The 16,176-nt window shown below is 54.5% G+C and overlaps 1 protein-coding gene across 4 annotated transcripts in view; it reads left to right on the forward strand.

Moving 5' to 3' along the window:
* AHCYL2 (adenosylhomocysteinase like 2) overlaps nucleotides 1-15,728 on the forward strand; it is a 63,976-nt gene extending 48,248 nt beyond the window's left edge. For 2 of the 4 annotated variants that reach the window (XM_068189317.1, XM_068189319.1), the window contains exons 7-17: nucleotides 3,153-3,259; nucleotides 4,480-4,596; nucleotides 5,910-5,973; nucleotides 6,854-6,942; nucleotides 9,088-9,158; nucleotides 9,286-9,380; nucleotides 10,598-10,696; nucleotides 11,322-11,390; nucleotides 11,471-11,555; nucleotides 12,048-12,163; nucleotides 13,241-15,728. In XM_068189317.1, the coding sequence (XP_068045418.1) occupies nucleotides 3,153-3,259; nucleotides 4,480-4,596; nucleotides 5,910-5,973; nucleotides 6,854-6,942; nucleotides 9,088-9,158; nucleotides 9,286-9,380; nucleotides 10,598-10,696; nucleotides 11,322-11,390; nucleotides 11,471-11,555; nucleotides 12,048-12,163; nucleotides 13,241-13,387 (1,059 nt within the window). In that variant the 3' untranslated portion in view covers nucleotides 13,388-15,728. Of the gene's footprint in view, nucleotides 1-3,152; nucleotides 3,260-4,479; nucleotides 4,597-5,909; nucleotides 5,974-6,853; nucleotides 6,943-9,087; nucleotides 9,159-9,285; nucleotides 9,381-10,597; nucleotides 10,697-11,321; nucleotides 11,391-11,470; nucleotides 11,556-12,042; nucleotides 12,164-13,240 lie in introns of all 4 variants that reach the window. The other 2 variants (XM_068189318.1, XM_068189320.1) reach the window with 1 other exon arrangement.
* The last annotated feature ends 448 nt before the right edge of the window (nucleotides 15,729-16,176 follow it).

Consider the following 16,176-nt stretch of genomic DNA (forward strand, 5'->3'; position numbering starts at 1 on the left):
GGGTGTTTTGTTTGATTTCAGAGCATCTTGCTGCAGTTTAAACTGCTCAAAATGGCTCCAAATCAGTATTTTTTGAGAAGAGTTTTTCACCCTTTTCACCCTTAAATTCTCACCTTTGGCTGAGGTGATTTTTGGGAACAAAGCCCAGATTTTTCCATGATTTCCACACTTTAAACCACACAAACCTCAGGTACCTGACTCCCTTTTTATCCTGCCCTTGTTTCCAGGGAAAACAGAGAACCTGGAATTGGGTGAGCAGAATAACTTTCAGCTGTCAGATGTGCTGTTTTCATCACATTTCCCCAGAGATTTTGAGCCCTGGAGCTCCTGATCTAAATGTGAGAAGTGATCAAAGGTGGAAACGTGGATCTGAGTTGGGTTTTTGCCAATATTGGCTCGTTTGAGGTGGGATTTTTGTCCCTTGCAGTCACTGTCACCTTTAAAAAGAACCAGGAATGTCAAAAATATCCACCCCCGAGGTATCAGACTGAGTCTAGACCTGAGAGCAGCTTTGTTCTGCTCTTTGAGGAATCATTTCCCATCCAAAATGTCGCTTTTGGAGCAAGTCAGCGTCCCAGAAAATGTGGATTTTGCTTATCTGGGATCTCTTCATCCTGGGACTGTTTCCAGACCTGCTCCTGGAGCATGGAAATGATGGAGGGAGCACAAGGATCTTGGAGCTGTTCCCAGAGATTTTGCTGGATTTTGGAGATCTGTGGTTTTAGAGATAAGAAATGATTATAAATGGTTTTAGAGATAAGAAATAGGACGCTGGGTGAGGAACAGGGTGTGAGAAGGATCTTAAAGTCGTGGAATTACGGAATGGTTTGGGTTAGGAGGGATTTCAATCCCATCCCATTCCACAGGGACACCTCCCACTGTCCCGGGCTGCTCCAAGCCCCATCCAGCCTTGCCCTGGACATTCCAGGGATCCAGGGGCAGCCCCAGCTGCTCTGGGAATTCCATGCAACCCTCATTTTTCCCATCATTGCCCCACGTTCCTTGGACATGGGGCCAGTTCATGGCCATTCCATTCTGGGAATCCTACATGAGGTGGCTCTGGGAATTCTGACCTTCAGGGGAAGGCTCCTTCTGGACAGGAATGGTTCAGAAAAGGGATTTTTTTTTTTCCCCTGGAAAATACGGAATCTGTGAGGTTTCCTTCATGGAAGAGCCTCTCCAGGGATTTTCTGCTGGAGAAAACATTGGATGCAAGGGCTGAGGGAGGGAGTTGGTAACTGGAAAGAAGCTCCAGGTACCTGCCAAGGCTGCTTTTCTCTAGGAAAAATTATTTCCATCTCAAATAAAGTGTTTTTTTCCAAAAAAAAACCCCAACCCAAACCTGCCTGGAAGAATGGGAACGAGGCCAAACCTGCAAAAAGTTGGGAAAACTGCAGGAGTGTGGGATGGGCTGTTGGATGTCCGGGGGTGCCACACCAAGGTGACCTCCCAGCCCCTCCAGGGATCTCCTTCGTGGGGTTTCCATCCCCTGCTCTCCCGGGAAAGGGGAACCTCCCAAGGGCTGGATTCTCTCTTGGAAGAGGATGAAACATTAAGCATCCCTCCATTAAACAGGGATTCGTGAAATGAAGAGCCCTGGGAGCCAGGGAGTTCCCAATTCTGAATTCCAAATTCCTCCCCGGCTGGCCCAGGAGAGCTCCCAGTTCCACTTAACCCTTCCCAGCCCGTGGATGGGACACGGAGCCGGGGATGGATTCCCTGGAGACTCCTGGAGGGAGGACACCCCGTGCTTCCCGGCGTTCTGGAGGAGCAGCGGCTGCCTGGTGCAGCGGAAATTCCGGCAATTCCCACACTCCGGAAAAGGAGGGAACAGAACGCTCCCAAGGAGCTCTGTGTCCGTGCATGGCAGCGTGGTGGCTCCACAGAGCCACCGACAGAGCTGGGGATGTCACCTCTGTGCCAGGAGCATTCCTTTCTCCTGGGAAGGCTCCGGACGGTCCCCGCCGAGCTCCAGCTGCAGCAAACGGGTGGGGACGCCTCCACCTAGCGTTGGGATTTTGGGACACCCAAAATTCCCCAAATGCCTGCAAGACACGTCCTTAAACTCCTGGCTGCTGTGGGATGGGGATGATCTGGGAGATGCCTCAGGGCAGGGCCCCTTTCCTGGCCTCAGGACAGAGCTGTGAGAGCAGGGAATCCCTGAACCCTCTCCAGAATCCCGTGGGAAGGGATCGAGCAGCCTCTGGCCAGGGGATGATGATTGATGATGATGATGATGATGTGAGAAATCTTGGACAAGGAGGAGAAGGAGGAAGACAAGGAGGTAAAAGAGAAGGAGGACGGTGATGCAGTGAGAAGTCTTTGACATCAGTGTATGGAATATGCAAGAATGAGGATGATGGTGAGGACGATGATGAGGATCATGATGCAGTCGGAATTCCTTGCCTTGGAGTAGGGAACACGCAAAGAAGAGGATGAAGATGATAATGATGATGGTGATGATGAAGTGAGAAGTCTTTGACCTCGGTGTATGGAATATAGAAAGAGGAGGAGGAGGAGGATAAGGAGGAGGAGGATGCAGTGAGAAGTCTTTGATTTTGGTGTAGGGAATGTGCAAAGAGTGGGATGATGATGATGATGATGATGATGATGCAGTGAAAAGTCTTTGACATCAGTGTGTGGAATATGCAAGGATGAGGATGATGGTGATGATGATGGTGACTCTGAGGCTGATGGTGGCCATTGTGCTGTCACCCTGTGCAGCCCCTGGACACTTCCCCTGCCCTAGGTGACATCTGCTCCCTGTTTTCCCTGGAATCCAGCAGGGTTCTCACACTTCCCACTTTGCCCAGGCCACCAGGGCCTCCTGGGAGCAGGAGGACGTGGCAAAATCCACTTTTTTTTTTCCTTTTCTTATGCCTTTTCTTCCTCAGGAGATCCCTCTGAGCCCAGCACCTTCCCTGGGTGCCATTCCAGGTGTTTCCATACACATAGGACTGGCCAAGCTCTTGGACCTCTCTTTTCCCTGGAATTCTGAGGTTTCTGGGACCGAGTTGTTTTCCTGCCTGCCCTTCCCAAGGCATTTTTCCAGAGGGTTCCTCTCCTCGCTCACCTCCAACGTTTTCATTCCAGCAGTGGCTCCGTGGCTTCCTGCCCGGCCCCAGGTGACTCTGTGGCTGTTCTTATTCCAGATCCTGGATGATGGGGGGGATCTCACCCACTGGATCTACAAGAAATACCCCAACATGTTCAAGAAGATCAAGGGCATTGTGGAGGAGAGCGTCACCGGGGTCCACAGGTTTGGGACAAAGCCCAGTCCCCAGAGCTGAGCTCAGTGTTGAGCCTCCAGCACCTGAGCTCTGCTTTTCCCTCAGCCTGGGCCTGGCTTGCCATGGAAACTGCTTTAAATCCTGAGCAGGACACCTGGAAGTGCTCTGAGCTCCAGGGAGGAGCAGGAGCCCCTCCTGTGGGTGGGAGCTTGTCCAGGTGGGGGGTGGGAGGAGAGGAGAGGCTCTCACCTCCTGTGGGAGATGGAAGAGGAGGGGCTGAGGAGGAAGCCAAGAGCACAGCCCTCCCCTAAATCCGTGGGAAGTGGTGAGATTTGGGAAGAGGAACTGAGTTGTTTTTTGGGGAAGGGAGAACCTCAGAGATGAGTGCGTGAAATCCCTCAGTGCCTGGCAGGAGCAGAGCTGGGCTGGGAGCAGCTCTGGGGGTTGGGAGGTGTCAGAGGAGCTTTTCCGTGGAATTCATCCCGTCCCAGGTGCCAGGAAACAGGGAACTGAGGAGAGCAGCACTTTTTGCAGAGTTCTTGCAGGGGGAAAGGCTTGGCTGCAGCTCTGAGCTGCATCAGAGCTTGGCCAGAGGTTCAGGCAGCTCCTGGAACAGGGAAATGAAAGGTGTGAAACAGGGAAGTGGCTCCAGCTCTGCACCAGTGGGGTCAGGAGAAGGACTGGTGATATTTCTAGGATCTGAAATCCCAGGGTGGGAAGAAGAGATTTCCAAAGGCAGGTTCTCCTTCCCAAGGGCTGGAGCAGGAACAGGATTTCCAGACTCTCTTGAAAGAGGCACAGTGAGGTGTTTAAATTCATTTTTAGTGATTTTCCTGCTGAGGGGAGTCAAGTCTGTGCCTAGAGCTGAAAACAGGGGGATGCTGGAGAAGGGACAGATCCAGGGAAAGCTTCCAGCACATTCCAGGGCCTGAAGGGGCTCCAGGAGAGCTGCAGAGGGACTGGGGACAAGGCCTGCAGGGACGGGACACAGGGAATGGCTCCCACTGCCAGAGGGCAGGGATGGATGGGATCTTGGGAATTGGGAATTCCTGGCTGGGCTGGGATTGCCAGAGCAGCTGGGGCTGCCCCTGAATCCCTGGCAGTGCCCAAGGCCAGGCTGGACCCTGGGACAGTGTCCAGTGTCCCTGCCCATGGCCAGGATGATCTTTAAGGCTCTTTCCATCGCAAACCCCCCCAAGTGCAGGGGTGGATTCCCTGTGGATAATCCCTGGTTCCGTGCCCATGCCAGGCTGTACCAGCTCTCCAAGGCGGGGAAGCTCTGCGTGCCAGCCATGAACGTCAACGACTCGGTCACCAAGCAGAAGTTCGACAACCTCTACTGCTGCCGGGAGTCCATCCTGGACGGGTGAGTGGGATCCCACGGGGAATGGGGAGCAGTTCCTACAGGGAACGGGGAGGAGTTCCCACAGGGAACGGGGAGGAATCCCACAGGGCTCTGCTGTGCTGCCATTTGGATCATCTCAGCTCAATTCATGTGTCAGAGGAGAATAAAATCCTTCCCTGTCTCTGGTTCACGTCAGAATTCCTGTCCTGTCCCTCTCCCCCTTGGATAAAATCCGCCTGTGTCCCCTGTGTGACTCAGCATTCCTGCCCTTTCTCCTTCCCCTCTTTATCCCTTTTTTCTCTCCAGCTCTTTATTCCCTTGCTTTTCATGGGATTGGGTGTCCGTGTCCCTCCAGCCCCAAATGCCATCACGGCCGAGTGAGGCTGGGACAGGTTTTGTCCTTGCTGTGACATCGTTTGTGGCACAATCCATGAACAATCCGTAAATTTGGGGTGTGCAGCAGCCTCTTCCAAGGAACAGAGCATGGGAATAATGACAGGGGTGAAATACGGGAACAGAATTCCCAGAGCAGCTGGGGCTGCCCCTGGATCCCTGGAACGTCCAAGGCCAGGCTGGACACGGGGGCTGGAGCAGCCTGGGTCAGCGGGAGGTGTCCCTGGCCTGGGATGGGATGGGATGGGATGGGATTTAAGGTTCTTTCCAACCTAAAAAGTCCTTGGGATTCCATGGAAACACCTTGAAGGGTAAATTGGGATTCGGGTTCATCCTGGTGCAGGAATTGAAGACGGGGTCAGGGCAGATGAGAGCAGAGGTGCCTTAAAGCTGCTGTGGGTTTTAGCTGAATTTCCCTGGAAAAAGGAGGGAATTTCACCTTCCCTGCACTGCTAACCTATTTACTCCAGAGCTAAAAATAGCCTGGAATGTAGGACATGCTCAGGGAGGGAGCAGAAGGAAGCCAGATGAAGGGGGAGCTGCATTTGGGAAAAGCTCTGGGATTCTGGCAAGGAGTTCCCACTCCCCTGCTGCTCCTGGGGCTCTTCCTTGGGGACACTTGGGGTTGACAATAAAAATTCAGATTAAAGTATTTTTGTAGAGGATTTTCAGTATTTTGGGAGTGTCAAAACAAAGGGTAGATGGATAAAAAACAACAGAAAAAGGGCTCCAAACCCAAATTCCATCCTCTTTTGTTGGAAGAACAAAAGAACCCCCACCCTTCCAAAAGAAAAAGGGAAATTTTAGGTGCTTTTGGGGTTTTCTCTTCCCCTGGAATTTCAGGGATGCAGGATCCAGCTGTGGATCCATCCTTGGAGCAGCTCTTAGTGCTGGGCTGGAATTCTGACCTTTAATTGTGGTTTTATTTCCTTTTTCCTCAGCCTGAAGAGGACCACAGACATGATGTTTGGAGGGAAGCAGGTGGTGGTTTGTGGCTATGGGGAGGTAAGGGGCTCCATTTTCCCAATTTTCCCCCTTTTCCCACTGGGAATTCCCTGTGTAAAATCAGCACAGCTTCCTCCACCCTCAGGTCTTTGCTCTGCACCTGCAGGACCCTCCAAACCACTGGAGTTTGACAAAAACTGAAAGTTTTTTTCATTTCTTTATTATTAAAGAGATGCCAAAGCTGAATCTTAAAAAAATTAATGCATTAAAAAAAATGCATTAAATATTCTGCGTATCTTTAATATCTGGATATTGGCATGCCCACATATTGAAAAAACACATATTTATATAATTTTGATATTATATTTCATCTGATTTTACTAAAATCAGAGGTCCTGCAGATGTTCTGGGCATTCCAGTGTGGTCTAGAGAGAATTAATCTTGACTTATCCTTTCACCCACCCTCTCTCCACATGGGAATATTCCCCTTTTCCCAGTTTTTCTCAGGACCAGTTCACACCACTTGGAGTGGGTGCTCTACTGGAATTTTTTTAATGTCCCAGCAGCTGGAGCGGGTCCGTTTTTCCTGCTGTAATCACATTTTTGGGAACATTTTAACCTGGATTCCCTGCACTGCCTGTGCTGAGCAAAGGTTAAAGCTCATTAACCCTCCGAGGTTAATTACCCCTAAAGCTTCCTGAGTGGAGCAAAGGCTGCAGGAGGCTCTGGAACTTTCCCTGGGATCATTGGAATCTCCTGTTGTGGTGCATTCCAGACCTTGGCACGTTTCGGGGGGAAAATAATCCCTGGGGCCAAAGCCAGCGGGGTTTTTAGTGCCTGTCTTCCCTCAGCCAGGCCTGAGGCTGGGGTTGCTCCAAACGCAGGGATTTGGTGCAGCAGACGTGGATGTGAATCCCCCTGAGCGCTGTCCCTGTTGCAGGTGGGGAAGGGCTGCTGTGCTGCCCTGAAGGCCATGGGCTCCATCGTCTACGTCACCGAGATCGACCCCATCTGCGCCCTGCAGGCCTGGTAAGGGCTGCAGCCCTCACCTGCCCCTGCTGGGCACCCCAGCACAGCCCGCTCCCCTCCCTGAGGGATTCCTGCAGCCGCAGCTCTGGCCTGGGCCCTGCCCTAGAGCATCTCCGGGTTCATCCCATCCCGGGAAAGGGCCCTGCCCTAGAGCATCTCCGGGTTCATCCCATCCCGGGAAAAGGGCCCTGCCCTAGAGCATCTCCTGATTTATCCCATCCCGGGAAAAGCGCCCTGCCCTAGAGCATCTCCTGCTTTATCCCATCCCGGGAAAGGGCCCTGCCCTAGAGCATCTCCGGGTTCATCCCATCCCGGGAAAGCGCCCTGCCCTAGAGCATCTCCGGGTTCATCCCATCCCGGGAAAAGGGCCCTGCCCTAGAGCATCTCCTGATTTATCCCATCCCGGGAAAAGCGCCCTGCCCTAGAGCATCTCCTGATTTATCCCATCCCGGGAAAAGGGCCCTGCCCTAGAGCATCTCCTGATTTATCCCATCCCGGGAAAAGAGCCCTGTCCTAAAACATCTCCTGATTTATCCCATCCCATGAAAAGAGCCCTGTCCTAAAACATCTCCTGATTTATCCCATCCCATGAAAAGAGCCCTGTCCTAAAACATCTCCTGATTTATCCCATCCCATGAAAAGAGCCCTGTCCTAAAACATCTCCTGATTTATCCCATCCCATGAAAAGAGCCCTGCCCTAGAGCATCTCCTGATTTATCCCATCCTGGGAAAAGGGCCCTGCCCTAGAGCATCTCCTGATTTATCCCATCCCAGGAAAGGGCCCTGCCCTAGAGCATCTCCGGGTTCATCCCAACCCGGGAAAGGGCCCTGCCCTAGAGCATCTCCTGATTTATCCCATCCCGGGAAAGCACCCTGCCCTAGAGCATCTCCGGGTTCATCCCATCCCGGGAAAAGCGCCCTGCCCTACAGCATCTCCTGATTTATCCCATCCCGGGAAAAGAGCCCTGTCCTAAAACATCTCCTGATTTATCCCATCCCGGGAAAGCACCCTGCCCTAGAGCATCTCCGGGTTCATCCCATCCCGGGAAAGCACCCTGCCCTAGAACATCTCCTACTTTATCCCATCCCAGGAAAGGGCCCTGCCCTAGAACATCTCCTGGTTCATCCCATCCCACAGCAGCCAGGAGTTTGGGACATGGCTTGCAGGGATTTTGGGAATGAGCTGCTCCCTGGCTCTCCCAGGGCTGTTCCCACACCTCACCCTGGGGGTGTTTGGGGTCCTGTGACACCCCCCACCCCACACAGAGCCCTGACTGGCACCAGGACACCCCACAAAAGGCTGAGCACCCCGAGACCCGACCTGAATCCCTCCAGACACGGCTGGGTTTGGATCCTCCTTGTGGGATCCCAAAAACACCCAGAGCCCCCCAAAACCCTCCGCCTGCTCCTCGCCAGGTTGTTATGGTGAGGGGACTGACGAGTTCTAATTAGCAGAGCTGATGAACTTTTGGGTTGCTCCATGCCCTTCATCCACCCTCAGTTGGGAATTTCCAGCAATCCCTTCCCTGACCCTGCACGAGGCAGCAGCAGCACGTGGCCCCTCTCAGGAGGAGCTGGCAGTGGGGGAAAAGCTCAGGAAATGGGGACATGCAGCAGAAAAAAAATTACTTTTTTTTTTTTTTTAGCAGCTACGGTTTTGCAGCTTGTGAGAGGCACAGGAAGGAGCTCTGGGGAGGACTGTCAACAAATCCCAAAAAAACCCACCCTGCCCTTGTTATCCCAGAGCTCACCTTGCTGGGGAGGGCAGGGCAGGCCCGCCGGGGGCTCAGCACCTCAGAGGGTTCTGCAGGTGCCTAAATAAGGATTTTGGGGTGGTGAGAGGCACCCACAGCTTTGGGGAGTTTTTTAGGATGCTCTAAATCCATCCCAACCTGGATTCTGAGCGGATCCACAGCTCCTGGATGTTCCTTGCAGGAGGAACAGCTCTAAAAAACCCATCAGGGTCAAGAATTAAGGTTTGCAGATGAGAAGGTCCTGACAGGACATGGGAAAGCCCCAAAATCCCTTCTCACTTCTCCTCACAAATGTCCCAGACCCTCCAGGATGACCCCAGAAACTCCCAATGGCTCATCAGGAAGATAAAATTGGGATCTGGGGTCACTTTGTCCCTGGTTTTCCTCTCAGCATGGACGGATTCCGGCTGGTGAAGCTCAATGAAGTCATCAGACAGGTCGACATCGTCATCACCTGCACAGGTACGGGACCAGGAGGGTGGGAGATGGGGATTCACACCCCAAAATGGCCCCATCCCATACTGGACCTGAGGGAAAGCCCCAAAGGCGGGGCAGGACAGGGGATTTATCGGGGTTTTGGTGCTGGCAGGGAACAAGAACGTGGTGACCAGGGAACACCTGGACAGGATGAAGAACAGCTGCATTGTCTGCAACATGGGGCACTCCAACACCGAGATCGACGTGGTGAGCACGGGCTTTGGGGCTTGGCGTGACAGCTTTGGGGTGGTGATGGGGTTTTAGGGTGATGGTGCTTTGAGGGGACTGTGTTTTAGAGTGGTGCTGTTTTGAGGTCATGGTGTTTTGGGGTGGTGGTGCTTTGGGGTTACAGTGCTTTGGGATGATGGTGCTTTCGGTGTTTGGGGTGACTGTGTTTGGGGTGGTGGTGCTTTGAGTGACTGTTTCGGGGTGATGGTGTTGGGGCTGCAGTTGTTTAGGGTGATGGTTCTTTGGGGCAACCAAAGAACCATCAGAATGCTTTGGGGTAATGGTGTTTTGAGGTGATGGTGCCTTGGGGCAATGGTGTTTGGGGTGGTTGTGCTTTGAGTGGCGCTGTTTGGGGTGTTTGGGGGTGATGGAGTTGTGGGCTAAGAGTTTTTGGACTGGAGGTATTTTGGGGAGATGGTGTTTGGGGTGACTGTTTTAGGGTGATGGTGTGTTAGACTGACAGCATTTTGGGCTGACAGTGTTTTGGGTGATGGTATTTTAGGGTGACGGTGCTTTGGGATAATGGTGTTTTGAGGTGATGGTGCTTTGGGGTTACAGTGTTTTAGGATGGTGGTTCTTTGGGGCAATGGTGTTTGGGATGATGGTTCTTTGGGGCAGCTCTTTTAGGGTCAGAATGCTTTGGGATAATGGTGTTTTGAGGTGATGGTGCTTTGGGGTTACAGTGTTTTAGGATGGTGGTTCTTTGGGGCAGTGGTGTTTGGGATGATGGTTCTTAGGGGCAGCTCTTGTAGGGTCAGAATGCTTTGGGATAGTGGTGTTTTGAGGTGATGGTGCTTTGGGGTTACAGTGTTTTAGGATGGTGGTTCTTTGGGGCAGTGGTGTTTGGGATGATGGTTCTTTGGGGCAGCTCTTTTAGGGTCAGAATGCTTTGGGATCATGGTGTTTTGAGGTGATGGTGCTTTGGGGCAATGGTGTTTGGGGTGGATGTGCTTTGAGTGGCGCTGTTTGGGGTGATGGTGAATCCTCCTCACCAGATCTTGGACAGTCGTGGTGGAGCTTTGATGTGTTGAGCTCATAAAAACAGTTGAGTCACAGAGGTGCCACTCTGGGGGCTGGGGTGGATCCAAGGGAGACGACAATCCCAGGACACTGGCAGGGGTTGCTGCCTCTTTGCATCCCGTTTCTGAGGTCCTGGGGTTGCTCTGGTGCTGCTGTGACGTGTCCCCGTTTTCCAGGCCAGCCTGCGCACGCCCGAGCTCACCTGGGAGCGGGTGAGGTCCCAGGTGGATCACGTCATCTGGCCCGACGGGAAGAGGATCGTGCTGCTGGCAGAGGTGGGAGGAGCAGGAATTGCAGCTGAGGGGTCCCTGGGGGTCGTGGAATTTGGCTCAGGGAATCGTGGAATCACAGAATGATTTAGGTTGGAAAACACCTCTGAGTCCATCAAGTCCAACCATTCCCAGCACTGCCAAGGCCACCACTGCCCCGTGTCCCCAAGAGCCACATGCACGGGGCTTTGAAATCCCTCCAGGAATGGGGACTCCACCCCTGCCCAGGGCAGGGCACCCTGTGCCAGGGCTGCACAGCCCTTTCCAGGAGGGAATTCCCCCAAATCCCCCTGAGGCTCCCCTGGCCCAGCCTGAGGCCGTTCCCTCTCCTCCTGTCCCTGTTCCCTGGAGCACAGCCCGACCCCCCCGGCTGTCCCCTCCTGGCAGGGACTCGTGCAGAGCCACAAGGTCCCCCCTGAGTTCCTGGGACGAAGAAAAGCCCCCTTGTTTTGATTCATCCCACTCCAGGGTATCTCCCACAGGGAGATTTCCACTTCCTAAGGGCAGCCGCACCGTGGGGCTCAGTGCAGGTGACAAACAGCTGGGACACGTTGCTCCAGCGGTTCTGTCCCTCCTGTGGGGTTACAAACTGGGTTTGGTGCCCTGTTAACAACCAGATTCTGCTTCCCAGGGCCGCCTGCTGAACCTGAGCTGCTCCACCGTGCCCACCTTCGTCCTGTCCATCACGGCCACCACCCAGGTGAGGGAGGCTCGGGCTGGGCCAGGAGCAGGCCCTGCTCTGAGGGACAGCAGCCCCTGACCCCAGTGTCCTCTCCGCAGGCCCTGGCTCTGATAGAGCTGTACAACGCTCCCGAGGGCCGCTACAAGCAGGACGTGTACTTGCTGCCTAAAAAAATGGGTAACAGTGTTCCTGCTGCCTTCTCCTCATGGCTGTTGGGCTGGAACGGCTGGGAGGTGGCCCTGGGCCAGGCTGGGTCACTGTCACAGCTGGGAGGTGGCCCTGGGCCCAGCTCAAGGGCTTCCAGCAGCTCCTTCCCTCCAGCCCTGGGCTCTTGCTGCTTTCCTGTCGCAGGTGTGGAGAGCACGGGGCGCCTCCCAGTGCAGGGGGTGTCCCGTGGGGCCTCTGCCAGGGACGGGGCCTCACCCCTGCCAGCGGCTCCCCCGGCAGAGCCCGCTCCCGAGCACACGGCCACCCTGGGCACACTGTGCCTGCAGAATGGGCTTTTTTGGTGGGAATTGGGGTTTTTGAGGCAGGGAATTAGGGTTTTTGATCTTAGGGTGAGGTGACACCTGCCAGAGATGTCAGGTGGGTTGTGCCTCAGCCCGGGGGACTCGTTGTGGCCTCCCTTCCCTGTTGTGACGAGGCCTGGCCTCCTTTGCCCTTGCCCCAGACGAGTACGTGGCCAGCCTGCACCTGCCCACGTTCGACGCGCACCTGACGGAGCTGACGGACGAGCAGGCCAAGTACCTGGGGCTCAACAAGAACGGACCTTTCAAACCCAACTACTACAGGTGCCCTCCCAGCCCTGTCCCCTCCCGGTGCCCTCCCACCCCTGACCCTTCCCGGTGCCCTCCCAGTCCTCTCTCCTCCCAGCCTTCTCCTCCTCCCGGTGCCCTCCCAGACCTGTCCCCTCCCTGTCCCCTCCCAGCCCTCTGCTCCTGTCCCACATGTGGGATGCCTGTGGGGGCAGAGGGGACGGGGTTTAAGCCCGCTCAAACCCTGAGAGGATTCCGAGGTTTCTGCTCAGTCCCGATGCAGGCGGCAGGAAGGGGATGGTGCAGTTGGAGCCGTGACAGGAACGCTTGGCAGGACAGGAGCCCTTTGTGCGTGGCAGCAGCTGTCACCCAGACGTGGCAGATGCCAGCGCGATGCCATCGGCTCGGTGGCAGCTTTATTTTTAAAGTCTGACGGAGGATGAGGTGGCACAGAGCGGCCTCGGCCCCGGGGCTGCTCCCACGGGCTCAGCTCCACGGCTCCTTCCTGAGCACAGGCTGGGCAGATCCCCAAAATAGTAATAATTTTCAGTAGGAGCCGCTGGATCGCTTCCCTTTCCACATTTTTTAGCCAGCATTGCCATGAATTTCCACTGTGAAAATAAAAAGGCTTTGCACAGAAGTGGATCTGCTTGGGAGGGTGAAGCCCAGATCCTTTTCCTGCAGGAAAAGGGATTTTCTTGGCAGGCAGAAAGCACCAGAACACCCGCAGTTTGGGGATTACTGGGTTTTCCCAGATCCTGAGCTTTTTTCCTTGCAAAATCCTGGTGGTTCCCCATGGCTGTGGAGGAATTCCCTCTGGTTCAGTTCTCTGTGCCTCGTTTTGGTGCCTGGCACAGCCCAGCCTTGTTGGGAGCGAGGTTTGTCCTGGAGAGGTTGGGATCATTGAGGGTTTCGGGGAATTCCCTGCACCGAGGGAGAACCACGACCCCTCCAACTTCCCGTGGGCATCTCGGAGGCGACGAGGACTGAGTCCCTTCCTCAACCATTTTTGTCCTTGGCGTTTCCCCCTCCCAAAATCCACCGTGGTGATGCCGGGGCAGCTTCTCATCCCTTCCCCACTCACCAAACCCCCGTTTTTCCTTCTTTTCCCAGATACTGAGTTCCTGCCGCCGCATCCCGGAGAATCGCCAGGAACTGCAACAAGCACCCGAGTCTTTCTCAACTACTGTACAGGATGAAACCGCGCAAGCTTCCCACGCTAGAGCCGGGCTTGCTGCCATAGTCGACAGTGTGTTTTAGGTTATTTATTTATTAAATTAGGATACTGTTCATGTGGCCTCTGCCACTGGTGTTCGTCCTGCCGCGGGACTGGGAGACGCTGGATTTTCTTTCCGTTCCTTTCATTTTTCTCTTTGGGTTCGTTCTTTTTTGGGGCTGGGAGGACGGGGAAGGCGAGGAGGAAGCTGCTGGAATCGAGCCGTGGAATAGTCCCTTATCCCTGCTCACCCCCGCGCACGGCGGGACCCGGCCTGGGAGTCGCTTTTGGTTTCCTCCACACCCCAGCGCTTCTCCGGCGGCGCCGGATCCCGGCAGCCGGGGAATCTCCGACGGTTTGACAACAGAGCCAAAATCCTCGTGGGCTCCAGGCGCTGCCGCCCAGCCGGAGCTGCCTTGGGAATGGAGAAGAATCTCCGTGTGCCCTGGAAGTGCCCGGGGCCGTGCCCAGCCGGGGAACCTCGCCTTAGCACTGCCCGGAGCTGTGCCCAAGGGTCAGCGCCGGCCCGGGGAGAGCCCCAAGCGCGCGGAGGAGCCGGCGCCGCTCCCCTGGCCGCAGCCCCGCGGCGTTTTCCTGCTGCTGTCGTTCCGAGTGCCAACCTCTCTGGATCAACCAAAGTCGTGTTCCCGGCGGGGCCGGGGCAGCCCCGCCCGCCCGCGCTGCTGGAAGGGCCTCGCCCACCGATGCTGCTCACGCGCCCGGCGGCTCTTGCCACGCCAAGCAGAGCTCGCCGGCCGCCCGGCTGGGAGGACCCAGGTCCTTCTCCAGCTGAACTTCAGTCCTCATTGGAAACATTCGGAGCTTTATTTTCTGGTCATATTTGTATGAAGCTGGAATTCCCCTTTGGAATGTATGAGACGTCCGCCGGAGTGACCCTCCACGGATTGGAGAGTTCAGCATCACTAAAACCCTTTGGTCACCTCGACGTGTCAGAGCTGATGGAGAATAAATTCGCCAGAGTTCCCTGTTTTATCCCAGGATGTCCCACCTGAGCACAGGACAGTGTGACCCCTAGCAAGGTGACTTCCCAAGTGCCGGTGCCTGAGCGGAGTCACTACTGTCCCTCACGTGGAGAACGGGATCCTGCTGAAATAAAACTGCCCAGCCCCGTGAGCACAGAAGCCTCTGTCCTCCCTGTTGGTTCCTGAGTCTCTCACCAGCTGCAGATCCATGATTTGTCCTCCTGGGCTTCTTTGCCATCATGGAGAACTTTTTTGTGGCAGCTCGTTCACGCACAAGGAAGGGAAAACGGAGGAATTACGGCCTCAAGTCCTTCCCACGGCTCTCAGGAGATTTGGAGTCAGGTTGGCCACAAGTCGCTCATCTCCAGAGCAAACGTTCCCATGTGCCAGCTCATTCCAAGTTTCTCTTTGAATCTCTCAAAATCAGGAAGGAAAACCTTGAGAAGAGCTTGAGGAAACCTTGAAGAGGCCTTGGGAAGGCGTCAGGGCTTTGCGAAGGCCTTGAGGAGACCTTCAGGCTTTGAGAAGGTTCCAGTAGACTGATCGCTAACCAGACTTGAAATGATCTCTGCTCGTTCATTTTACCCAGATCCTGAGATTTGTTTGGGAAGAGTCCCCTGAGCTATTTGAAACATCACACCCAGGTCTTTCTCCCCAAGCTGGATCCTGGTCTGCGTCAGCCCCTGCTGTTTTCTGGGAACATGGGAGCTGCTCCTGGCCCAGGTGAGACGTGGCTGTGGGGTCAACTGGGGCAGAGCAGCTTTGGGAAGAACGGGACTCCCATCCCAACCCAAGCACAGCCACTTCCCCCTGGAAAAGCCCCTTTAATCCCGACCCCTCTCATCCCCAGAGCCGCCTCCCGCCCTGTGCCTGCTCTGCACAGCCCTGGATCCCTTCGTGCCCTGTTCTAACCCCCTTTTATCTTCCAGGTAGATAGGAAGGGACAAAAATATATATATATATATTAATACTAAAATCCCAACTGGCTTTTCCCACCTCGATTTTTAAAGCTCTTCTCCATGTTCTGCTTCTCCTGTAAAAGCTTTTTGGCTTGCTTGGCTTTTTTCCTAATCAACCTGGAATCATATCCTATGATCATCTCTAAATTAAACGTGTAATGGGGTTTGGTTTCTTTCTTTTTTTTTTAAATGTAACACATTTTTCAAGACTTAGGAAAAAGGAGATTTTAGGTAACACCAGCAAAATTGCATAAAGGAAATTAATTCTGTTCTGAACTTTAGAGATAAAAAGACAAAACTCGTCATCAGCAGTGAGGAAACGAAAACGTCGCAACCGTAACATTTCAGAAGGATGTTTTAAATATTAATGTCTGAGTGATTGTATTAGATCAGCAATAAAGACTCTGTAATCTCAAAACTCAAATAAAACATTGGAAAACTCAGCCTCTCCCGAGCGTCCTTGTGGTCAGGTGGGGGCAGACCGGGATTTTGGGGTGGAGGGGGACACAAGGAGGGATCAGGGATGGTGGTGGGATAGGAGAGGTTGTCCCCAAAGCCGGAGCCTTGAGCTCCTGCTGTTTCCAGACAATTCCAGCTGGGGAAGCGGCTCCGGGGCCGCGTCCTTGGGGCAGCCGGAGCTGTTTGGGCTCCTGGGCTGGTGTGTCCTTGGGAAGCGGTGGGAACGATGCCGGTGCCGTTATCTCCTCGGGAACGATCCCGGTGCCGTTATCTCCTCGGGAACGATCCCGTTATCTGCTCTGCTCCCGCCCTGTCGGGCCCCGGGAAATCCCGACCCAACCCTTGGGGTTTCCAGCTTTCCAGAGGCTGTGAAGGGATGCGGGATGTAGGGGCACCGCGATCGGGCACTCGGTACCTCCCCGGCCACAAACC

This window comes from Anomalospiza imberbis, chromosome 5 (genome assembly GCF_031753505.1).
Source record: "Anomalospiza imberbis isolate Cuckoo-Finch-1a 21T00152 chromosome 5, ASM3175350v1, whole genome shotgun sequence".
NCBI lineage: Eukaryota > Metazoa > Chordata > Aves > Passeriformes > Viduidae > Anomalospiza > Anomalospiza imberbis.